The 25,668-nt window shown below is 37.5% G+C and overlaps 2 protein-coding genes across 2 annotated transcripts; one reads left to right on the plus strand and one right to left on the minus strand.

Annotated features, from left to right (window-relative positions):
• Nucleotides 1–2,806: 2,806 nt before the first annotated feature.
• LOC120628453 (probable malate dehydrogenase, mitochondrial) lies at nucleotides 2,807–10,515 on the minus strand. The gene is made up of 6 exons (XM_039896831.1): nucleotides 10,350–10,515; nucleotides 10,060–10,270; nucleotides 7,340–7,536; nucleotides 5,804–6,043; nucleotides 5,161–5,253; nucleotides 2,807–3,762 (listed from the first exon to the last, which is right to left on the minus strand). The coding sequence occupies exons 1-6, from the start codon at nucleotides 10,425–10,427 to the stop codon at nucleotides 3,553–3,555; spliced, it is 1,029 nt and encodes a 342-aa protein (XP_039752765.1). The 5' UTR covers nucleotides 10,428–10,515; the 3' UTR covers nucleotides 2,807–3,552.
• Nucleotides 10,516–10,819: 304 nt separating this feature from the next.
• Nucleotides 10,820–21,901, plus strand: LOC120628452 (vacuolar protein sorting-associated protein 45). Its single transcript, XM_039896830.1, has 9 exons — nucleotides 10,820–11,005; nucleotides 13,185–13,383; nucleotides 13,491–13,640; nucleotides 14,543–14,802; nucleotides 15,998–16,132; nucleotides 16,676–16,816; nucleotides 18,203–18,340; nucleotides 19,005–19,256; nucleotides 21,089–21,901. The coding sequence occupies exons 1-9, from the start codon at nucleotides 10,913–10,915 to the stop codon at nucleotides 21,428–21,430; spliced, it is 1,710 nt and encodes a 569-aa protein (XP_039752764.1). The 5' UTR covers nucleotides 10,820–10,912; the 3' UTR covers nucleotides 21,431–21,901.
• The last annotated feature ends 3,767 nt before the right edge of the window (nucleotides 21,902–25,668 follow it).

Genomic DNA, 25,668 nt, shown 5'->3' on the forward strand with positions numbered 1-25,668 from the left:
TTTAATATGAGACCAACCAGATGTGTTTAGATTTGCGATAGGTTGATCGCCACATATCTTCGATAATACGTGTAGGTCTGAAATTAATACTGGTTTATCATTAGTACTGATATGACAAGTTACGTCTCCCAAAATTGAGGCGGCAGCTTCACCAAGCCCGCTTACACACCCGTCTTAGAGCATTTTAAGTTTAAACGCGATACTGCAGACTCAGTTATAAAATTGCTTTGGCTACGTGTATCAAACAACGCACGAAAAGACTGCACTTCACCGTTAGCATCCTGCACTTGAACGATAGCAGTCGCTAATAACACGGTTGTATTAGATTGGGATCTAGACACCAAAGACGATGCAGTTTTTTGACTTGATTCGGTAGGCACCTCACGGTGAAGCAAGGAATGGTGCTTTCGCTTGCAGGTGCGACAGGAGAAAAGGCTAGTACAGGATTTTAATTGGTGAGAGCTCTTTAAGCAATTGTAACACCAGTTTCTGTCAGTTGCAATTTTTATACGCTCATCGATGGTTTTTTTCAGGAATTCCGGACAGGACGAAATACTGTGTGAATCGTTACAAAATGAACAGGTTGCAGAACGCGAAATAATAAGTCTAGCTTCCGGTTTCCCTACATCCGCGGCGACAAGTGTATTCGACGTTCTCAAAAATTTAGGTTGAGCCGGCGACAAGGAAAGCTTGTGCGACGTGCGTAGGCCTTTGCAGTTGAATTTGCTCAGAAAAGTGTGTGTCACGCAGTTAGGCCTCGCATTTCGAGTGTAAGAATTGTTTAAGTTGAACATATGAGGTAGTTCGGTACTGGAATGCTTTTCCTCAAAATCCCGACGCGTATTCATGTCCAATTTCGATAAAATATGATAAACCAATACAAAATCCCACTGACTAACCGGCAAGTTAACCGATTTTAAAATACATAAATTCTCTTCGAATAAATCGAGTGATTTTCGAAACTCTTTTGGATTTTTAAAATTAAAGTTAATATTCAAAATATCTTTCCAACATGTGAAGGCTAACTCGCGTTTACATTTATATCGTGCGATAAGAGCATCGTATGCATCGCAGTAATATTCACTACTAAGCGGGAACGTTTTTACTACTGTCATAGCATCACCGCTAAGCGAAGATACTAAATAATGGAACTTTTCGGAGTTGGGACGTGGAGTTATGTATCAACGCGTTAAAAGTATCGAAATATTCAGGAAAACGTTTAACGTCTCCATCGAAAGTAGGAAGCTGTATTTTCGGTAACCGCACCGCACATTCGAAAACGAGCTATGTCGCGACTGAGAAGTTGGTTCATTATTGTTTAAACCACGGTAAATCGATATAACCTTGTAAGTACATTTCATCAAAACGTTCTTGAAGCTCAGATTCATCGTTTTCCGTGTCATCCAGAATTTCCAAAATAGTGTAATGCGCGTTTTCGAAACTAGAAGCGACTCTTTTAATTTCTTGATGGTGTGAATAAAACATTTCTCGCTGAGAGACATCCGCTCCGCACCCGCAACCGCTTATAAGCGATCGTACGATAAGTCTTGTGCCGGAAGTATGAACTTTATTTTCTAAGAAATAAGGCCGATAGTACGATGAATGTTAAGCGTTAACACGTTGTGCAAGGCGATTCAACTCGTTCGACCTACCCGACACTTTTTGATAAAGTAAGCGATGTACTTACTAATTCTTATTTAAAAGGTTTTAGGTTTTTTTATAAGTACTAGTAGTAAGTAACTTATCCCAAATAAAAATGATTACGGTGGAATGATGTGAAATAAGCGTTAAATGAGTGAATTATTGTAAGCCGCCTAGAAAATAAACACCGATGATTTGAAGTGATTGCTTATTTGATCTTACAAGAATTCACTATTTAACAATAGATACGATAAAGTCCCTGTTCGATATGTTTCAGTCTATGTAGGTATTATCGGTATGTAAGTTATTGAAGTTGAGAGGAGATAATTATCGCCACAATGAGTTGTTTTGAATGACCTAATTTACGATACGATTGACCATAAATACCATACACAAATTGATCGTTAAATAAAAGTGGAAATCCCTGGTTTCCGGCACCAAATAATGTAGCAACTCGCACCTGGTGGCCTGTGCTACAGTGGGAATTCAGACCCCTAATTTTGAATCTGACGATGACGATGTTAAACGATTCGAATAGGCAACAATACAATGCACGTACGTACCTTGGACTGCTGCTTGCACTCGCTGATCTTCCACCAGATACAGGGACCTTTAGATAGAATACGATGATTTTTGTGTTTCGTTCACGCGCGACGTGTTCGTTCCAACGGTAGGTTATTTTTTTTTTAAGTTACCAAATGACAGCTGGTGTCAGTTTTGAATCGCACAGCTCCAACTTCCGACGAGAACGACGTGCATGACAGCTGTTTGAAACTGTGTTGCTATTGCATATAAAAACTGTCTAACATCGATAATTTCGCGGTGCAAGATATTTAGATTGTTATTAAGTTTATGGTAACGAAACACTTGGAATCTTGTGTCTAGACGTTGTTTCTAAAAACCTCTGAGGTTTAGTTAGGGTGAAATCTATCATTTTGTTTTACGTATGTTATATACAGATGGAAAATTCAGCCTTAAATAATACCCCAGTATCAACAACTGTCCACTTTGTGTTTTAGTTTGTTTATTTCATGGACGAAATGTCATCAACACAAACAAAACGTTATTTGATTAAAATGCTTATTAGCATAACGAAGAGTGTCAATGGAAACCGGTACTTGGTTTGGTATCATTACAGTTAGAGGCATTGAATAAAAGACTCAAAATTGTATTTATTTTTTATTATTAACGCGCATCCGTGCACCATGATGTACATAAGATAACGTATGTTCATATATCTATTTCAACAAATACTCATTTATGTATCACAAATAACCGAGAACGTAATAAATATTCGATAAAATGCAATAAATAAACCAAACAAAATATCTTAACAAGTTATGATATAAGACATTCATACAAGTGTATAAATCTATGTGTAGTGACCAGGAGCTCATAACAATTTTAGCTTACAAACAAAGTTACGTTAGAAAATTTCTTACAATATAACATTATAAGGCATTCAAATATTAAATTAAAAGGTAGTATATAAAGATCGGATACTATACATAAAAAGTTGTAGAAACGTGAATATGAAATACAAATGTAATATGCTTAGTTTAGTTCAGAATAACGGTATATCGTTACGTAATGGAAAATAAAAAAGCTGCCACTTTTTCTATTTAATTATTCTTAAACAATGTTATTTCCCAACAGGTATTTATCAATTATCAATATGGGGTCACGACATGGCTTATTTTGGTAAGCTGTAAAATCTCGTGGACACATTTAAAGCTAAGCGGTCATATGTATAAAACACGTCATCTCCACAAAAAATACCTTCTAAAATACTTTTAAACGTTTCAATACCGTTCACAGCTACAAAGATTGTCTAAAATTGCCTACTATGTCAATTTGGGGTATTCGATTTTTGGTAGTTCCCTGGTCAGACACCCAATATTGGTAGTTCTTTTACTTCTTGGCGAAGTCTTCGCCGGTTTTGATGTTCTTCAGTAGTTCGGGGATGGCGTCTTTAAGGAGTTGCTTTTCGTAGTCGTTGAGGTTTCCGTAACCGAGGTTCTTCTCGACTCCATTTTTGCCTAAGACTACGGGGTTTGCGAAGTACGCTGCTTCGGTTAGGTCGGATTTGATATACGCGCATTCAACCACGTTGGATTCACCCTTAAAATAAAATATCCTTCTGTTTAAAAGGTATGTTTTTATGTGAATTTAAATTATAGCTACATAAATAATATCGTAAGCAAAGAAATAAGAACTCACAGAAACCGTGTACACGGCTAATATTGAAGCATCAAAAACAACTCCACTTTAGAGTTGTTTCTCGAACAAACGGTCAGTCATTTCATACATTCAGCAGTTAAACGATTACCATTAAATGGGAAAATGAGCAAATGTTTGTGAGCTGGCAACAATCCGCGGGGGTGAAGTGAGAGGTGCGCGGGGCGCTTTCACAGTTTTTGGATACAATGAATACAATAATGGCTGAATGAGGAGTCTGTGTGTTCTTAATTCTGTGATCATAAACATACTTTGTATATCGCAAAAAAATAAAAATACTCTCTCGCGGTTACTGTCAAAATCACCGCTAACAATTAAGTCTGTCTATTTGTTTGTTTATCGGTTTGTTACCTATGTTCGACTTTAGCCAATGCGAGATTAGCTAAAGTCGAACATAGATTCTTTTGATACCGAGAATTACTGAATTTTTGACAGTAATTACTCATTATTTAGTCTGAAATTTAGTGAGTGGAATTTGGCTATTATTTTAGGAAGTTTTTTAAATTGTTATTTCTTACAATGCAGTAACACAATGGGTGACTTGATAATCTCGAATCCAATGAGTTTGCACATCCATCTAATGTTAAAAAAAGGTTCCGAAAGTCTACTTGGCTTTTCCCCCTACGTTTACTTATTTGAAAGCGATTAACGGTTTATAGAAAACTGCTATTATTGTATAAAGCATTACGTAAACAATAAAAAAAATTTTGGGTGTGAAATATTGCTCTAGCCAGGTTGCTTTAATATTTTCAAATGACAAAATGAGATTGTGATAACAAAAAGAACACCCGGCTAAGTTCTTCTTAGACCAGGGCGCGTTTGAAACCCTCGTAGCTTCAGTTTTAAGTTTATTAATGTAGTTATCGCCATCACTACTCACTGCTATGTACACTTTTTGTATATAATCAACGCATCAAAAGTGCCATCTATGTGCTTCTTTGAATAAAAAAATATTTGACCTTGACTTTGACGATTTCTACGGTTACACAGTGACAGTACGGTTTCCCAGTATTGCAACTAGATGGCGCTCCTTCTATACCATATAAGCAGTGGCGTGCATTTCACATATGCACAAATGCACTGCCTATCCTAAAAATTTCTTAAAACTTGTATACAGAAGAATTTTTTAATTGTTTACGAGTTTCCTGCTTTATGCCTACCCTGGTTAAAGCCCGTATGCACGCTATTGCATATAAATCCCATTTAACTTTGACGAACACGAATGAGTTAACGTAGGCAGAAAATCTCACACTCGGCACTCGGATCTTGACGGTGGCTTACCTTGAGCCCTCGCAGAACTGCGCCCGCGAGCCTGGCGCCCGCGTACGCCATCGACAGCGTAGCCGAGCCTCCCCCGGCCTTCGCCTTCACCACCTGTGGGACATTACTCGCTTTAATCAAACAGATCTCTCAATTAATTTAACGTTTATATGGCGTAAGCCTAAAAATGAGATTTTTTTTTTGCTACACTCCTCGTAAAGCAGGAGAATCTGCATGGTGTAATGGATTATTTCTTCATCCTTATATTATATAAGGATTAAATTATACCGCAAAATAATCTTAATTTTCACAATAGTTTTTGCACATTTGCAGATAAAAGACCGAAACGTGTATAGTACGTACGCTACGCGACCCGTACCTAATGTGACAGGATTCACTTGAAATTACTTTTGCATGTGATGTTAGGGACTTTTGCTGTATCTGATTTATTTCAATGAAAACTATGGCAATGGTTTACTCAAAAACTATCACCGTTTCCGTTTCACCGATAAGTCTAACAGACAGTAAATAATGTAACTCTAATGCCTGTGAAGTATTACTTCGGTTTTCATTCACACGTAAATAAACTTTGAAAAGAAATGTCTTGAGTTTTCGTATAGAATGCGAAGAAACTTTTTTCTCAACCAGTTACATATAGGCTTACCTCAGTGCCGGCCTCCTGGATCCTCTTGGTGAGCGCCTCGATCTTGCCCTGGTCGGACAGCTTGACGGCGGGCTTGCTCTGGCTCAGCAGCGGGATGATGGTGACGCCCGAGTGGCCGCCGATCACGGGGATGCTGACGCTCTGGGGGTCCACGCCGTTGATCTCGCCGATGAAGGCGGCGGCGCGGACCACGTCCAGCGTTGTCACGCCCAGGACGCGTTTGGGGTCGTACACGCCGGCCTGCGGCGACAAGTTCGCGCACTCGTTAGGCCATAAGCACATTGAGCAGTTACTTGGAAAACCGCATCTTGAGAAGTACCATAAACACGCGAAAGTTACATTTCGAAAAAAATAAAAATGTGTGTGTAACTACGTTACGTGTGTAATTTTTTTTCCTTTTTTTCAGAAGTTATACTTCTTTCGCGTAAAAACATAAAAATCTTTTCAAAATTTTTATCTTTCACCTTATTCTAAGTTTGTAGAAAAAGCGACAAATAAAGTTTATTCAAATATCATAAATGAATACATGTCGTGAATACAGTGGTCAGTTCTCACGCAAACATACGTAGATGTCCTTACTTTTACTTTGTTGACTATAACTAACTTCAGGGTGTCGGTTTTTGTGACGGTGTGCGCGCGCATTGTAAAAATTTAGCCTCATAATTTTTCCCTAACGCCCCAAAAGACCATAAGCCAATATATCAAAGAGTATATCTTTAAAAATTATGCTATGGATTTTATTTTATTAACACACCACGTATATCTTTCGTCTTTCGTACATATTGTGAATGCGCATATAATTAAAAAATAATAATAATAATAATTAATATACTACGACAATACACACATCCCCTGATTGGGTTGCCTGGCAGAGATCGCTTTTTAGCGATAATGCCGCCCATTGTACCTGTGTTTTATTGTGTTGTTTTTGTTTATAATTTAATTTCTGTTAGGTGTACAATAAAGTGTATTTTCATTTCATTTCATTACATCGCCATCTAGCCCCAAAGTAAGCGAAGCTTTCGTTATGGGTACTAGGATCACTGATGATTTTTTTTATGAATAATATACATAAATATGTATGCCAATCGGCTGTCACAAACTGCCAAATACTGGCTTTTAATATGGTTAACAATTTTAAAGTGAATTTCATCTTTTATCGTAATGTATCGAGAAAGTTTATTAATCTGTTTGTGTGTAATGCAAACATTTAGGGAATTGTTATTTTTGTACGTTTGTAACAGAAAATTGTGTTAACATATTAATTATAATTTGACATACAATGGATAAAACTGAATGTATACGAAATGTATGTGAAATAGGCATAATATTAAAAGAACCAAACATTTCTAGGTTAAGAAAAAAAGTAAAAATCAAGTAGAATAAGAATTTTTTTAAATGAAGTTTACATCAGCGAAACCTTTAATTTCTGTAACAATAAGATATTTTTTGGACATAGTAGAACATCATAGGGGAGTTTTTCAAAATCTGTCACCATGCCTATTCGCTAGTAAACTGTAATAGATGCATACATACCTTCTTCAACACTTCGGAAGCAATGGGTACCATGGAGTTGACGGGGTTAGTGATGATGGCCACGATGGCTTTGGGCGCGTTCTTGGCGATGCAGACGGCCAGGTCGCGCACGATGGACGCGTTCACGTTGAACAGGTCGTCGCGGGTCATGCCCGGCTTGCGCGGCACACCCGCGGGGATCACCACCAGGTCGGCGCCTGCGCATGCCAAATATACGTCATACATCCATACACGGGTGGACAGTATTATTACGGGAATTGTTGTGGTTGAATAGAGCGCAGAGTACCACTATAGTACACTATATCAATATCTTGTCTTGTGTAATGTTTAAAGTCATCTTTCATTCATTAGTCTTATAGTTATCCAAAAATTAAGTAGTTCTATCTAGTTAGTGTAAGTGGCCCTGCCGTACTGCCAACATGTACAATAAATAAATAATAAATGAAGTGATAGTGAGATGCATCCATGAAGACAGAGCAATAATATTGTAAGCGGGGCGAGAAGGTCGCTAACTGGTCTCAGTAGTAATCCTATCAAGCCATTATCTCCCCAATATAGGGCACGGGTCTCCTCCCACAATGAGATGGGTTTAGGCAGCAGTCCACCACACTGACCCTGTACAGTTTGGTGGACTTCATATGCCTTTGAGAACTTTATGGAGAGTGAGAGCTCAGGTTGGCATGCAGGTTTGCTCACGATGTTTTTTGAACTGTTGAAGTAAGTAATTTTAATTACTTTGTACGCATATAACTTAGAAAAGTTAGAGGTGCATACTAGAATTCAAACTTGGCTCCCCGAAAGTGAAGCCGAAGTCTTAACTACTGAGCTACCACCGTTTCAATCATCGTAATCCTTACTTATATTCTAAATGCGAAAGTGTTTGTTTGTTTGTACTTTATCTGTCCTTCCTTCACGCCCTAACTGAGCAATACAAATATCTTTATTTTTGGCATAGAGTTAGATGAAAAACGCAGCTTTACCCCAGGTAAAGGAACGGTTCTAACGGTATTTTTAAAAAACTGTAAAAAAGCGGGCAACAGCTAGTTATGTTACATACAGTAAAAATGCTGTCTGAATTTACCACGAGAACCCTGTTATCGAGATTTTTCGACGACCTCCCTAGCGTGGGTCTAGTTTAGTGCTTAGACTAAGGCTTCGGCCGTTGCTAGTAACCGACAAAAACGTGACGACAAGCGATTCAGCGCTCCAGTAAGATACCGCCAAGAAACCGATTAGGGGCATGAGTTAAATATATACCATGCCTCTGAGCATACTACCATATTAGATTGCATCAAAATGTACCAACAGGTAAGGTTGCAATCAAGTCAAGCACAAACTTGAAAAATAAAGAAAAAATGAGCAAAAGCATTAGCTATTTTTTCTAAAGAGATAGAGAAAGTAGACATTCGTTATAATGTCTAATTTCTCTATTTCTTTTATACACTAGCCCTGGGGTCAGTCAGAAATGTTTCGTGTGAAGAGCAGCAGTTTGGATGTTAAAAATTTTGTACAAATTGTTGTTCACTGCCAGTCACGGTAATACAATTTCACGTGTCATAATGATAGAGTGGATGTAAGCTCCAAAGAACCGGAGCTGTTGTAGGCTGTTGCTAGTCAGACCAACAAAAAAGATTTTGTATGAAAAGTGTTAGACAAGTACTATATTATCAAAGTTACATAAAAGATACGGAAAATGTTTGAAAATATAATTGTTTATGTCATTATGTTCTTATCTGTATTGATTGCCTCATTTATGTTTATTGACTGTAATTGATCATGTTGAACTGTTACGTTTACAATCACATGATGTTAAATTATTAGGTATTGCATATGGAAGCTTTTTATTTTCTTATGAATTTTATTCTTTTCACGCGGTTTATGCTTATTTTCTGATAAAGAATTATTGAAACACTAGCTGACCCCAGCGCCATCTGTCGGGCTTATTTGTGGATCTAAACCATTCCGAAAAATTCATTTAAATCGGTCCAGCCGTCTAGGAGTAGTTCAGTGACATACACACGCACACAAGAAATATATATATAAAGATTATTATTAGTTCTTGAAAGTTATAAATGACTCAAACTTACTCCTGATCCTGTTTGCTACAAACTGTTTGTTTTGCTGAATAGTTATAATTGCACAATATGGCAAAGCAATATCAGGTAAAATATTAAAAAACAAATTATTACTTTGCATCAGATTGAGACACCACTGCTGGATGTGGAAGTTAACTACACAAGAACTTATTACAAGACGTCAGTTTAAAAGTGTCATCCCACAAATCTCATTAGTCTCAAATGGTAACCCATCAAAATACCAAACGCAGTATCAATAAACCCCCATCTAAGTGGAGTGACTACAACAAATGAGTTGGAAGGATGCTAGTGGACACAGGCAGGCAGCATTTTTAAATATGTTTTTTTAATTTTTAAATACCATAAGACTATGGTATTTACAAATGCTATCTAGTTTACAATCGTAAGACCTATGTCCAGAGATGTGATGCAGTTGTCATCCATTAGTTGAAATGATGATAATTATGAAACCAATTGGAACTTGATGTAAAAGAAGCATAAAAGGATAATCTCTATCAAAACTTTTAGTTATCCAGGTTACGCACTTGACCCTGAATCTTTGCCAACTCAAATAACTAGGTTATTCACACATAGATAACAAGTTATGTAACATTATTTTGACATTGTACCGTTTATCCTTTGTACCTTTGATAGCGTCGTCGAGCTGCTCCGGGCCCTTGTGCCCGCTGACCTTGGCTGCGGTGTCCATGTGGGACAGGTCAGCGGCCACTCCTGGGGTAACTGGTGCGATGTCGTACAGGGCCAATCGTGTTATCAGGGCATTTTGCTTTAACAACAAGCCCAAAGGCTGGCCGATACCTCCAGCTGCCCCAGCCACCACAACTTTGAAGTTTTTCTACAAAATTCAACACAATTGCAATGGGATATTGGAAAAATTAGCATGTTTTTTGCAAAAGTAAGATCTGGTAATTTACCTGGGATGAGGTGCTGAAGTTTTTAACACCATTTTGTGAAGCCACTGAGGCGATAGGTTTTAACGTGCGGGAAAACATTTTCACGTAATTTGAATGGAAGTTAATAAAATAAGATAATTCGGTAACACGACGACCCTGCCGACCTTAGCAAGATAACTAGTGTTGCGACTCAAAATTTTCCTTTATTACGGTTTCTGAAACTGTCACTAAATAAAAAATAAAAAATTGGAAAGTTTATATACGTTTGGGCAATTGATGGGCATAATATTCTTCATGTTGCTTCATGAAGAATTTTATGCCCATCGTCTTAAAATTTGGAACTCAATTTGAAAGTCGACTAATTTCCGATTGTGAAAAACGCAAACAAATGGATACGATGGTAAAAGTTAATAGTCTGTTAATCCTAGTTTGGTTGTTGCAATTGACTGCCAATGTCAAATGCTGACAAGTGAGTAGTGACATTTCTTAATGTTTTGTACCAGAGGTAGAATTTGAAGAATTTTGTTTTGAAATCTAAATCAATTTAGATATTTTGAAAATAATTAAATCATTAGGAAAACAAAATGAATGTCGTACAGGCTGTTAAAATGTATATAACCAAAATGACTGAGGAGAGTGGACCCGGAATGAAAGTTATTCTAATGGATAAAGATACAGTGAGTGATTTTGTTAAAATGCATAACAAAATGAATTATTAGCTTGTTTTAATACTTAATTTGTACTCTATGGGTATTTGCACAGTTCTATAAAATAAGTTATCTAATGTGATGATTGTCTAGATTGCACAGAATTTTCTAATCTTCCCCACCCCCTTTTCTTTAGGGCTGCCTTTCTGTCGGGTAATAGTGTACAATCTACGCTTTCTACTAGTTATGAACCCACGAAAAAATGTTCTTCATTTTCCTAAAATTCAAAATTCAAAACAAAATTCATTTATTTCAAGTAAGCCTAATAAAAGCGCTTTTGAAATGGCAAGTCTATTTGTAGTGACTCTACCACCTGTTCAGAAGGCAGATTCTACCGAGATGAAACCACCAAGAAACTCAGCAGTTGCTCTTTTCCAAACTCATTTTACAATTTAACAATCATTGTTCTATCTTGTGTTTACTTGTCGTTCGGAAATTGCTCAATTGTATAGTAACTGTGAAATGTGTTTTGATTAATCCTTTAAATATATGTAAAGGTTAAAAAAGCATATGCTTTTAAGTATATACTTAACCCACAATGGTTTTCTGTACTTTTCTAATACAATATGCTAATATTACAAATTTATGTCAGTTTCTAGTAAGTCAATTTTGTTTACCTATTTTTTTTATAAAGACTAATGTTTTACTTTACAAAGATTATATTATTATAGCTAATCTTGTCCCCCACTTACAAAAATGCTAATATTCGCAAATCCATAAAATAAGTTGTCATATGAATCCTTGATGGATGATGCTCTTTAATGAAAAATATCTTCTAGTAGTAGCCCAGTAGAGAGGTAAATATTAGTATTACCCTCTTATTGGTCACTAGTAGCATTCATATATATGACGGCCGATTGGTGCAGTGGGCAGCGACCCTGCTTTCTGAGCCAATGCTGTGGGTTCGATTCCCACAACTGGACAATGTTTGTGTGATGAACATGAATGTTTTTCAGTGTCTGGGTGTTTATCTGTATATAATAAGTATTTATGTATATTATTCATATTATAATTATTCATCAGTCATCTTAGTACCCATAACACAAGCTATGCTTACTTTGGGGCTGGATGGTGATGTGTGTATTGTTGTAGTATATTTATTTATTTATTAAATATATCTTATCTGTGTGTACTGACTAAATTTTATGTCATACATACAACTTATGTTTAACAAAAGAACAGTCTTTAATGGATCTAAAAAAAGCTCATTGAGCAATATATTTATATGTTTAAAATTAAGGTATGTGTGTGGCATATATTTTGCTAAATAACATTGGTTTAAGCCATTGGGAAACCACTATATTATTATTATTATATAATAGACTAAACAGCTTTTGCTGATGCGTCTATATCATATCTCGTGTTCTTTGTATTTTCATGGTTTATCCAGTCTATTCTTAAACCGATTCAGTGATACTGCAGTCACTACATCTTCAGGCAAAGCATTCCACATTTGTATAACTCTATTGCTGTTAAAGTGCTTGGAAGGATTAGATGATGCCTGCTGGATTCCAAGTTTTAGACCATAGCCCCTTAATCTGTATATATGTTTAATTTTATATCCCTCTTAATCTAAGACTGGAATTTCTTATTATATATTGCTTATTTAATATTGTGTAACTGTGTCTGAACATTATATAACTGAATGTCATTTACATATTGTAATTTGTTGTTAAATTTGAAAGGTTTCATTGCTTATTACTAAAGTTACCGGTATCAGTGCCACATAAATGTTGTTGCATGTGCTTTTACAAGATAAACCTTATCCTCATGCAGCTTGGGGAAAATAGATTATACATATTTCATGATTATGTTTAACACACTATGAAACCATAACTAATGTTGTAAAATGAAGACACAATGTATTGTTTTCTACTTCCGAATATCAAATAACTGACGATTTTTTTTTTTATAAATACAAATAAATAATAAATATAATATAAATACTTATAATATAAACATAAATACCCAGACACTGAAAAACGTTTATGACATCACATAGAAATTTTTCAGTTGTGGGAATCGAACTTACGGCCTTGGACTCAGAAAGCAGGGTCACTAACCAATGCGTCAATCGGCCGTCAATTACTGATGTTAGAATATAGAACATTGTCATAACTAGAGACTTTATAATTATTTTTTCTTTTAGACAAGCATAGTCAGCATGGTATTCAGCCAGTTGGAAATCCTCCAAAAGGAAGTCTACCTGTTTGAGAGGATAGATAGCCATGCAAAGTGGGACAACTTAAAACATATGAAGTGTATTGTATTCCTTCGTCCGACCACAGAGAACATTGCCCTGCTGTCCAAAGAGTTGCGCCGCCCTAAATATGGAGTTTATTTTATTTGTAAGCTAGCATTTTTATCATGTAACACCATTATCATTATCACACTTGTTTTGAAATCTTTTACTAGGGTCCCACAGAGGTGAAATATTCATCATATTTAATATTAGATTTCAGTAACGTAGTATCAAAGGCTGACATCAAAACACTAGCGGAGTGTGATGAGCAGGAGACAGTTCGTGAGGTGCAGGAGGTGTTTGCAGACTACCTCGCTGTGGACAGACATTTGTTCTCCTTCAACATAGTCGGCTGTTTGCATGGTATGATAAATAATGTTAAAACAAAACTAAAGCTGTCCTCGGACTATATCAAAGACAGATTATATAAGACGACAATACACACATCGCCAGCTCGCCCAAAGAAAGCGTAGCTTGGGCTATGGGTACTAAGATAGCTGATGAATTCTTTGCCGTGTTTCTGTGCTTTGTGTAAGTACTTTTAAAATCCGTCTAAAAATACAAATATAATGGTTGACCAGGCATCGCCGTCCGTTAATGCAGCGCCACCTACCGGCTCCAGTTGTGTTTTAAAGCAATCCATTCAAATATGCACACTAAATGCGCATCCGAACCTGTCCAGCCGTATAAGAGGAGTAGGGCGACAACAGATGTTTGTCGCCTAACTCCTCTTACTATTACAGCACCAGAGAAGCCACCGATGCGTTGCCGGTTTAAAGGAGTTTGTTTATCCGGCTTAAATAACCCTAGATTGTATATAGGCGGAAACACATCAGAAAAGAGATTGTTCTACAATTTGCAAGTGCGGGGTAGAAATTATCTGGTATTGCGAATAGTAGAGGAATACCAGCTATCCAGATGATGAGGATGGAATTTCTTTCTACGGCGTGAGAATTATTTAACAGCGATGATAGCGTAGTGGGAAAGGCTTCGGCTTTTCTTTCGTGGAGACCAAGTTCGAGCCCTGACACGCACTTCTAACTCTTCAGAGTTATGTGCGTTTTTAATTTAAGCAATTCAAGAGTTCTTCATAACGTTCTCAAGGGCGTTTTAAGTCTACCAATCCGTACTTGGCCAGTGTGGTAGACTACGGCTTAAACCCTTCTCATGGTGGGGGGAGACCCGTGCCCTGTAGTAGGGTGGTAATGGGTGATGATGATGATGAAGGATTAATTTCTATTAAAAGATTTCCTCTTCATCTGTAGATCGTTCTTGGAACCAGCAACATTTGCTGCGTTGCTCGCAAGGTCTGCTCGCATTACTCCTGTCCCTAAAACGCCGTCCCGTCATACGTTACGAGGCGGGCTCCGAAGCGAGCGCGCGGCTGGCCGAGCGTGTTCGCGAACTTGTTCGGAGGGAGGCCGTGCTAATGGACTACAATATACCGTTCAATGGGGATATACCTCCGCCGCAGCTGTTGATACTGGACAGAAGAGATGATCCAGTCACCCCTTTGCTGAATCAGGTATGTATGCTTTTTTACATCAATATGAGATTAAAATTAAAATATTGAACATAAAAGTTACACTTACTTAGTTTAAAATATTATCGAATAACTGTAATTATAACATTACTCAAGCTATATAATATTCATTCTTGTATTTTTACTTTTGTATTTGGAGGAAGGGAAATCAGTCCCCACATTATAACCGTGTAACAAAATAGCCTGTAAGCAACATTATATTGTACTTATATAAGGAACGAGGAGAATATACAATATTAATAATAAGTTTATGCCAATTAACAGTTACACTGTAAATTTAAATGGTACAAAATAAGGCGAACATAAGATAATGTGTATCATGAAACCTGAATTGGACAATACTGCTATAGTGCAAGACTGAGTCGCAGTTATTATCGCCCATCTCCGGAGCGAGAACCATACACTTAAATTAAATATAGTGAGAAGAATAAATATAAAAACCTAAGAACCTTTTGAATTCAATACAATTGAATGCATTGATAAACCCTAATTTCTTTTTCTTACATTTACATGAATACATCCGTAAGATTTTTTTTTAATATACTTAAAAGATGAAATATGAGAGTGCGCGCGCGTGTGTGTATGTGGGTGTGGGTGTGGGTGTGGGTGAGGGTGAGGGTGAGGGTGTGATTGTATGTATCATTGAATAAGTTTTTCAGTCTCTCATCAATCATTCATTCATTCATTTGCCTATCTGATGGTTAGATGTAAATCGATGATGTGGAATACCATCTTCTATAAACAGAGCAAACTTCGCAGGACAGGCAGGGAACACGTGCTACAAAATGTGTCCCCCCCCTGTGTCCATCAATCTGAGACGTAGGTGTTTTATTTTTATTTTATTTATTTTCAAGGACATCAACAATATACATATACAGTGTGTAATCGAATTTTTAAATACTGTATTTACTATCTTCTTGTCTTATTCCTATGGGACGAGATAAGACTAGAAAATCATCTTCATTACCGGGCCACTAATGGGCACGGGTTTCGTCTCAGTATGAGAAGTGTCTAGGCCGTAGCGTATCGCTGAGAGCTGATGGAAACAACGACCCAGGACCGTAGGTATAGGACCTATGTACAGCTGTGGACGTCGATCAGAAGAAGTGACCGTTTGTGCTGGGAGGTCTGTACCCAGCCGTGGGACAACCCAGTAATCTAGTCTCTGTCCCACCAGTGGACGTACCAGGCGATGGTTCACGAGCTGCTGAGCATCAACAACAACCGCGTCAGTCTGGCGCACGTGCCCGACGTGCACAAGGACTTCAAGGAGGTGGTGCTGTCTTCAGAGCAGGACGAGTTCTATGCTAAGGTATATCTTGTAGTATGCCTGATCGGATGTCCGCTAAGGCTGACATCAGTTTTGGATTAGCCCATAAGCTCATTAAGCAATTTCTTTGTTTTATGTCCGTTTTCATTTAACATGAATTTTCAAGTAAATAATTTTTTTTTTAAATAATAATTATTTATAAACGCTATTGTATTGTATTGCACCACCGCTAAGCGATTTAGTGTTCCGCTGCGTTTTTGCGTAGAAACCGATTAGGGGTGTGACTACCAGTGGCGCGCATAGAGGGTATGCACAGGGTATACAGAATGTATAAAATGAAGAAAATCTTTACTACGAGTTATAAAAAAGATAAGGATAGGCATTGTAAGAATTATAGAAAGCCTACTCGTGAGTATTTATAACTCGTACTGGAGATTTTCTTCATTTTATATCATCTGCATACCCTGTGCATACCCTCTATGCACGCCACTGGTGACTACCATACTCCCTAACAGGTTAGCCCGCTTTTAGGTGAGATTGCAGTCAAGGATAACTTGTAGTATAGTAAAAAATAAATATTCGCAGAACCTGTACTCCAACTTTGGAGAAATCGGTCAAACGATGAAATCTCTCATGGACGAGTTTCAAAAGAAGGCAAAGAGTCACCAGAAACTGGAAAGCATCGCCGATATGAAGAACTTCGTTGAGACCTACCCGCTGTTCAAGGTTTGTTAAAAAGAACAGCTGTATCTTACTTTGTACACTGCTTTTTTCTGAGTTCCGTGCCTTATAAAGGAGTGACATAAGAATTTCATTGGTGTGAATTCCGTTGCACCCAAATTTCTAAATTATTCTATTAATGAAAGAATTATTTATTGTATTAATAGTAATTATACATTTTGTGTAGTGCAATTATTAAAATGCACTGGAATATGTTCTTTAATATTGGAAATATATTTTAAATTTCGCCTTATTCTACGGTTGTAGAAAAAACTACACTAACAACAGAAAAAAGTTATTTGATACAATGAAAGTTTTATTATATATAACGCATAACTAGTTAAATGAAGTTTATTTTAATATCACTAATAAATACATATCGTGAATATAGTTGTCAGTTCTCACGCAAACATACGTAGATGTCAGTTTTTTGTGACTGTGTGCGCGCGCAAAATTTACTCTCTTCATTTTGCCCTAACGCGCCAAAAGAAGTATAACTTCAAAAATAAAACTCGTTATTGGAAGCACTTTTATGTCCAAACGGATTACGTCAGTCTCAAACGGATTTTTTTTTTTTTTTACGCTTCTTAAATATAATTCCAATCAGAAAACACATTATAATAATTACACACTCACTTACACTGTTCACTTAGGCATGGTACCCAATATGCTGGTCACCAGACCAATTTTTAATTGAATGGAATTTAATAATCTTTATATATATATTTCTTGTGTGCGTGTGTATGTCACTGAACTCGTCATAGACGGCTGGACCGATTTGAATGAATTTTTCGGTATGCGTTGGGGTGGCACCCTGGATGGTTTAGATTCACAACTCAAACCGACAGATGGCGCTCGGGTCTGCTGGTCTTATATATTACTAGCTGTTTCCCGCGACTTCATCTGCGTTTGATTTTGTTTTTTGATTTGGCATTAAATTTAGTCTTGTTGCAGTTGTGGCAAGATCTAAAAATTTTAAAGTATTCAGTATCGCTATTATTATTATAATATCGCCTTAAATGAGGGGATAGCTGCTGTTCCCTGAAGAGTTCTGTCCTCTATCTCCAACCACAGTTTGGACAAAATTAAACACATATTATAACCTCTATAGTACAAAAATAATTATGTAAATCGGTTATAATTTGTCGGAGTTATGGTGTAAAATCGTCAAACACTCATCCCCTCTCCCAAATGAACCGAGCTTAATGTCGGGATAAAAAGTATCCTATATTACTTCTAGCACTTCCAAGAATATGTGTACAAAGTTTCATGAGGATCGGTAAAGTAGTTTTTGCGTGAAAGCGTAACAAGCAAACTTACGTTGACATTTATAATATTAGTAGGGATTGCCTGACAATTCCAATGTCCTTTATGTGAATATTTTGTGAGCAGAAAATGTCTGGCACGGTGACGAAGCACATAACTGTGGTGGGCGAGCTGTCGAGCTGCGTGTCGCGCCACAAGCTTCTGGAGATTTCCGAGCTGGAGCAAGAGCTTGTGTGCCACTCGGACCACGCCAAGCATTTGCAGGTTGGATTCCACTGCAAGTTTTTTGATGTGAAACATCTATAGGCGAGGGTAAACCTGATTTTTGGCGTGGCGATACAGGCCGTAGCGACGCTTCGCCACGCTATATGATGGAATATATGTACTATACGTAGTTGAGTTGTCGCGATGGCAAATGAATTCTTATATATATATATATATATTTTTAATTATAATTTGTTTTTAATAAAAATGAAATAAACAGTTCTGGGTCGCTTACTTCCAGCGGCTACCTTAGACTTCCAGCCTCCCGAACAAGCCAGTTTCAGAAAGAGCTTTAGTACCATAGACCACATACATACGCTGCGGCAGGTTATACAGAAGAAGAGTACTCGGAATTCGGTGGAAACTTGGGATGTTTTAAGGTCACTGCAGAGATGCTAAATTGACCACCGGTACAGCGACAAGCGCCAACCGGCCTAGGACCGTGGATTCTGGAACTCCCTACAAGAGACATATGTCCAGCAGTGGACGTCCATTGGTTGAAATTATGATGCAGATTAAATAAACCGTCCTTATTTTATGGAACAAATTTGTAATGTAATCTTTTCTGTACGTTATATCTGATTCCCGTCGTAATCTGTTCTTTTATGCATATAACTTATCAAAACCCGTTTGAATGTTTCAATTTTCAATTATACACCTCTAGAGATTAAAATCGATGCTCGCCAACGAGTCGATCCGGAACGAAGACCTCGTGAAACTGGTATCACTGTACGGTCTTCGCTACGAGAAAAATGCCGGCAACGCTCTGCCAGCACTCGTAGAGAGCCTTAAGAAGCGAGCTCCTGACTGCGCCAAGATACCCGTCCTTGTTTTGGAGTATGGTGGAGCCCACGCCAGGCAAAGCGATCTATTCGGGCTCCAGGACGCTGAGAAGATCACGAAGAGACTCTTCAGGGTGAGTTTTTAGGGTCTTAAAAAACCTTTTCACACCGGTGGCGGTAATACCCTAAAACCGAAAAGCTGGGCTTGCTTTACAATTAATATCGTTTTTAAATTTCGCTTGACTATTTCGAAATGCAATTCGCAAAATAATTAATAATTGATAGCAATGAGAAAATAAACACCATATTTTAAGTTTTGCTCAATAATGTATGGCCAATGAGTATATAAACGTTACTCTGGCAGGTAGACTCTGTGGTAGCAACCGGCTGATAGAATGACTTATTGAAGACACATTTATTTTGCTCTGTTGGTAAGCGCCGAAATAATATCACGATCGAGCTTTCGCTTTGTCTCGCCCTCGCTCATTGGCTTTTACATTAATGCTTTTACTCATAGAAATTTTAATGAATTTTGGCAGAGACAATCTAAATTATTTAATAAATTATTTTGGACATATAATGCAAGATGCTAGTTGAAGTGCGTAAATATGTACAGTGAGCGAATTGAAACAACTACACGCGTATCCTTATATGCTAGTATATTTAGGTAGCGTTAGGAGTTAGTCGAATTAGACATCGAATTACTAGAATCGAATCGAATCATAGCCTAGTATTGGAAGCTCAAGTACGTCAATACATAATATAGGCTTAGCGGGTAAGTAATGTTGTACTGAAGTCCCTAGGGGCTTTTATGATTCTAATAAGCACGGGGTATCTGGATAAAATCTGTTTATTTTTATATTGACCGCCGATTGACGCAGTTTGCAGCGATCCTGCTTTCTGAGCCCCAGGCCGTCGGTTCGATTCCCACTACTGGAAAATGTCTGTGTGATGAGCATGTATATTTTTCAGTGCCTGGGTGTTTATATGTATATTTTAAGTATTTATGTATGTTATTCATAAAAATATTCATCAGTTGTCTTAGCACCCATAACACAAGCTACGCTTACTTTGGGGCTAGATGGCGATGTGTGTATTGTCCTAGTATATTTATTTATTTATTTATTGCTATCCCGCTCTAACGTATGATGGCGTCCCTGTCAAGCGCGAACCAAAGTTATTGAATGAATATACTTTTATTGAACACCACAAAAAGTACATAAAAAAAAGTATAACAAAACAACATATACACGCAAATCGCACCAAAACTTGATCTTATTGCATCGCGAGGTGTGAAAAGAAGAGTATTCAACTCAGGGTTAAAGCTGATTTCGTTTTGGGCGCCCCTAGAACCCTCTCTACACTCAGGATTGTAGATGCAACACCCTCGCTACTGGGGAGTTAATCTAAAATCCCTCGTTTCTTTGGGATTTATCGCAGTCGTCCGTAACGTAATTTTAGAACCTTGTTGAACAATCTACTATTAAAAGCCCGATATCAACCAAAGGAAATATTCATATTGTTAGCTTTCATCATAATCTTTATTAAATTGCTTTAATTAAAAACGCACATAACTCTAAAAAGTTAGAGCTCAGCGCCGGGAATCGAACTCGGTCACCTATAAAACTACAGGGCACGAGTCTTCTCACACAATGAGAAGGTGTAGCGGTTATTGCTCAGTAGTTACTTTCTTCTTCGACTTCACTTTCGGGGAGCCAATTTCGGCTCCGAGTACGCACCTCTAACTTTTCTGTTTTGCGCTTTTCAACAAAAATATCACTTTCTTCAACGGTGAAGGAAAACATCGGGAGGAAACCTGCATACCTGAGAGTTCTCGATAATGTTCAAAGCCGTGTTGAGTCCACCAATACGTACTGGGCCAGCGTGGTGGACTACGGCCTAAACCCTTCTTATAGTGGGAGGAGACTCGTTTGTATATAATATAACATAATTAAATAAATTCCAGGGTCTGAGCGGCGTAGAGAACATCTACACCCAACACACACCACTCTTAAAAGACACTCTCGAAGATCTTATAAAGGGAAAACTGCGAGAAAACCTCTTCCCCATCTGTGGTGGTGAAGACTTGTCTTCCGGGCGACGTCCTCAAGACATTATAGTGTTCATAGTCGGTGGCGCGACGTACGAGGAGTCGTTATGCGTGCGCCAGATCAACCAGGCGAACCCTGGGGTCAGAGTGGTGTTGGGTGGGACCCATATACACAATTCCGCGTCGTTCCTAGAGGAGGTCAAATCAACCATGCAGGGCGTGCATAGAACGCATACTAGACATATCAGAAACTTGTAACTCCGGTATTAGGTTATATACAGTTACTTCCATACGCGTCACGAAAGTTGGCGCTTGTCTCCCAAATTTTATGACGGTAAACTAAACAGCAGTTTGGTCAGGACGGTTGTATGGGAACTCTGGGATCGATGCAGGATCTTGTGGCGACATCTAGCTAGGTGATGTGGAGACCGCCTTAAGTTTACACGAAATACTGTTGTGCTCTCGAGCAAGTTCGATTCGCGAATGAATGTTGCTCGCGCAACGAAGTTTGCTAATCAAATGCTCCAATCCCTTTTAATGCTTCCGGTGTGCCAAGTTTGAGATATTCTACCTACGTTTACTTATACGATCGGGCTAACTACGATTTATTTTTTATAGTAGCGCCATCTTGTGTCAGTGCGGTTTCCCATTCAAAAAATTCATAATTCATTTATTTCAAGTATACCTAATATAAGCACTTTTGGAACGTCGAGTCTGTCTGTTTGTAGTGACTCTACCACCGGTTCGGAAGGCAGATTCTACCGAGAAGAAGCCGGCAAGAAACTCAGCAGTTGCTCTTTTCCAAAATTATTTTATAATTTAACAATAATTGTTCTATCTTGTGCGAGATGAAAGCGGAGCGGCAACAACGGCAGGCAGGCAACCTTGTCATTATGAAATCCATCAATAGTATAGTAACTTCGATGTATTAAATGTGTTTTATACATACTTTAAACTTATGCAATGGTAAATCTCATACAACATTCGGTATCATGTTATTTTAAATTATTATAACTAGATGGCACTCCTTCGATACCATATAAATCTTAGTTAACCGTCACGCGGTGAAATCAGCGTCGGTAAGTAGTAAATCTAACACTTGGCACGAAGTAGAGAAAAACTATAACATTGATGTAAAATGATTTTATTTTAACTGGTTTGTTATCCTTAGTTTGTCCAGACGTCTGAAACATATTGCAATAAAAGTCGGTTGTACGAAATGAGACTCTAAAACTAGACACATTAGAAACATTTTAGTCAGGCGCTTGTTTTTGTGCTGTGTGCACTTTGGCACTGCTGATCTTTTCTTAAATGAAACGGAGCGATTATTAAAAGAAATTCTGTAGTTTCCATCATAATTTATTTTTTAGGTATACCTATTTAAAGTAAATTTCTCTTGTCTTATAATTTTACAATTATTTCGTTACTTTTTTATGCGAAGTAAATATGTTTGTAAAATATACATACATCTCGTATTTAATTTGAAACTGCAATGAAAAGATGGTTTACATTATAAGACATGTAAGAAAAATGCGATATAAGCAAATGTTGTTTCTGTGATGTCATTGAATAATTATATTATGTGATATGTTATGTTAATTTAATTTTGATTAATATATTTAAATATACAATTACTTAACAAGGTGTTTCATTTTATTCTCTTCAAGAACCTTTTACAATCGCCTATTTAGGAAAACAAATTAGATAATAAAGTAAGGTAAGTCTAAATACCTACATTGAAAAACTTATTTGTCAAAATATAGGATCGAATCTCAGCTCAGAATCTATTGTGTGCAGAGTATTATAACCATAACTAAATATAATTGCAAGTTTTTCAGTTCTTAATTAATGTCTCTTTCTGGCAGCCTATGAGTGAAAATAGTGAAGTAATGCATTTCATTACTGATTCCATGTATTATTTATGTTAAAAAATACTCTCTTATCGTTGCGTCTCTTGTTACTTTCCATGCAAATCCCATCTTACGTGGATCGTCTTTAAAAGCTCAACATGACTCCTGCATATTCGTCGTAAACGACAAGATTTACTTTTACTCCAAAAATGAATGTACACAAATTCAAACATAGATTCTTCCACCTTGCTATCTCAGTACAATATAAATATTAAGTTGTAAAGCCATAGGGCTAGTTTATTTACTCTCTGTATTTTAAAGAATGATAATTCATACTATAATCCTCTGATCAGAACGTGTCGCTTATACGATGAGCTTGAAACTTCCATGAATGTAAATGATGGATTTCTTAAAGTATTAAAATTTTAAATTAACTCTTTTACTACCTTATTTAGCATCAATGAATGTTTTTCAGTATTTCATATTATAGTGTATAATAATATTCAGCAGTCATCTTAGTACCCATAACACAAGCTACGCTCGCACTTGAGGGCTAGATGGCGATGTGTGTATTGTAGTTAATTTATTTAATTACGTTAATTATATTAAATAAAAAAATTTGGTTGTCTGTAAATTCGGCTTACTGACTATAGTTGAACGTGACAACGTCGCAAGAAAATACTGATGGAATGGTTGCATTTTTCAAAAGAAAATTTTAATTTTATTTGTTTGATAGATATTATCGTGGCTATAAACTTGACACCACATTCACTTCACTTCATCCGAAAACATGTAAATGTATTATTTTGTATAGAAGCTGTCCACGCGGACGCATCGCTCACTCAAGTAGGAGAGAGACAGATGTCGAACGCGGAGGCCGACTGTGCCTCTTTGTCGCTCGTTCCGCGCTCTCGCTTGCACTTCAAGCCTTGAATGGAACGCCTCAGAGCGAGGTAACGCCGCACACGTCATGTTTTTTCGTGCGTGCAGCCGGCTCCATCGAATTATAAGACATTGGCACGTCAAAAACCTTCATTCACGCTGTGCAGCTCTTGAATTAAAATTAGAATATAAATTGTATGTTACTACGTACAGTTTGATCCTAAAAGTAAGTAACTATCGACCACAATTTTCGTCGTCGTCTGTTGTCATCATATCAACCCATTACAGGGCAGGTGTCTCCTCCCACAATGAGAAGGGGTTAAGGCCGTAGTCCACCGCGCTGGCCCAGTGTGGATTGGTGGACTCCACACACCTTTGAGAACATTACGTATAACACAAAGGCATGCAGGTTTCCTCACAATGTTTTACTTCACCGTTTAATAAACGCACATAACTTGAAAAGTTGGAGATGCGTGCTGGGGTTTGAACTCGGCCCCCAAAAAGTGCAGTCCAGCTACTACATACTGCACCGATTCACCTTTTACCTAACTGTCGTAAAGGGAAGGAAATAAAAGACGTAAGTGTTGTGTTCAAAACACATTTTTTTATAATTTTTTATTTAAAAATATTGACACAGCTGTACGTGTCATTCGACAAAGTAGTAAAACGGTGCCTTCGTCGCGGCCCCCGGCACTGTGGCTCAACAAGCTTCACACTTCAAATCATAATGTTCCTCAAGCCAAGCATATCATACATTATTTATACATCGCTTCATACAAAACCGCCAATCTCAATCAGTCTTACACAATCGTGCCGCTCGGTGTGGCATCCTACCTACAGTGGCCACAAGTGTAATAAATTGCGCAAACATTTGTTCAAATCATTTGGGAGTTATTTTCTCAGATCAGCTTGTTCGAAACCCTCGAAGCTTATTCATCCCCTCATTATGATGGGTGAAGTGGGTATGAAAGTTTAGTAAGTACTCATAAACTTAAATGTTGAAGAAAGTTATTACGTTCGAATTAACAGTAAACACGTACAGTTGAGAGGGTGTGAGACATCGCTCAATAGATATGAACATCTCTTATAAGGTAACTTTGCATATGTGTATCAGTATTTTAATGTCCCACTGCCGGGAGACTATCCTTCCACACAGGTTAGATAGATAGAGAGAATTACTTTATTGTAACAAAACACAAAAAAACACAAAGACAAAAGTACATAATGATCGGGTGCAAAGGCGGCCTTATCACAAGTGATCTTTTAGAGGCAACCTAAGCGTAAGACAAACGGACAGTGGATGTTGCACAATATAAAGATATAAAATTAAACGTACATAAATAAATATACATACTACATTTAATAAAAATACACAAACATTCAATACAAACTTGAGAGGTACGAGGAGGAGAATATATGATATAAACTTAAGAGGCTCCTATGAAGGTTATAAGGATTAACGTTATAAAAAGTAAAAATCACTAGTGACGGCTTCATTTGCTCTCCAAGACGTAGGTGGACAATAATATTTTTTGCTAGAGTACTACAGATTTCCTGGCAGATGCGGCCAATAATGACCGACCCGACAATCGTGTCCAAGACCTCTGGGAGTTGAACATTTCATCTACAAATGTTTGCGCAAATTTTAACATGTATGGCCACCATTTACAGAGTGAGGTGATGACAGACAGTGTAATTGCATAGCAGCGGGATACCACAAAGGTGGCTTTAGACCGAGCTGGTAAGTAATACCTTCACAAGCCC

Source organism: Pararge aegeria, chromosome 12 (genome assembly GCF_905163445.1).
Source record: "Pararge aegeria chromosome 12, ilParAegt1.1, whole genome shotgun sequence".
NCBI lineage: Eukaryota > Metazoa > Arthropoda > Insecta > Lepidoptera > Nymphalidae > Pararge > Pararge aegeria.

Bases quoted from the DNA above. Each gene is read 5' to 3' on its own strand.
- LOC120628453 (XM_039896831.1), bottom strand. From the start codon at position 10,427: ATGTTTTCCCGCACGTTAAAACCTATCGCCTCAGTGGCTTCACAAAAT. The intron at 10,271-10,349 runs GTAAATTACCAG...TGAATTTTGTAG, and splicing joins ACTTCAGCACCTCATCCCAG to AAAAACTTCAAAGTTGTGGT. The intron at 5,254-5,803 runs GTAAGCCTATAT...AATGTCCCACAG, and splicing joins TCCAGGAGGCCGGCACTGAG to GTGGTGAAGGCGAAGGCCGG.
- LOC120628452 (XM_039896830.1), top strand. From the start codon at position 10,913: ATGAATGTCGTACAGGCTGTTAAAATGTATATAACCAAAATGACTGAG. The intron at 11,006-13,184 runs GTGAGTGATTTT...TTTTTCTTTTAG, and splicing joins TTCTAATGGATAAAGATACA to ACAAGCATAGTCAGCATGGT. The intron at 19,257-21,088 runs GTGAGTTTTTAG...AATAAATTCCAG, and splicing joins TCACGAAGAGACTCTTCAGG to GGTCTGAGCGGCGTAGAGAA.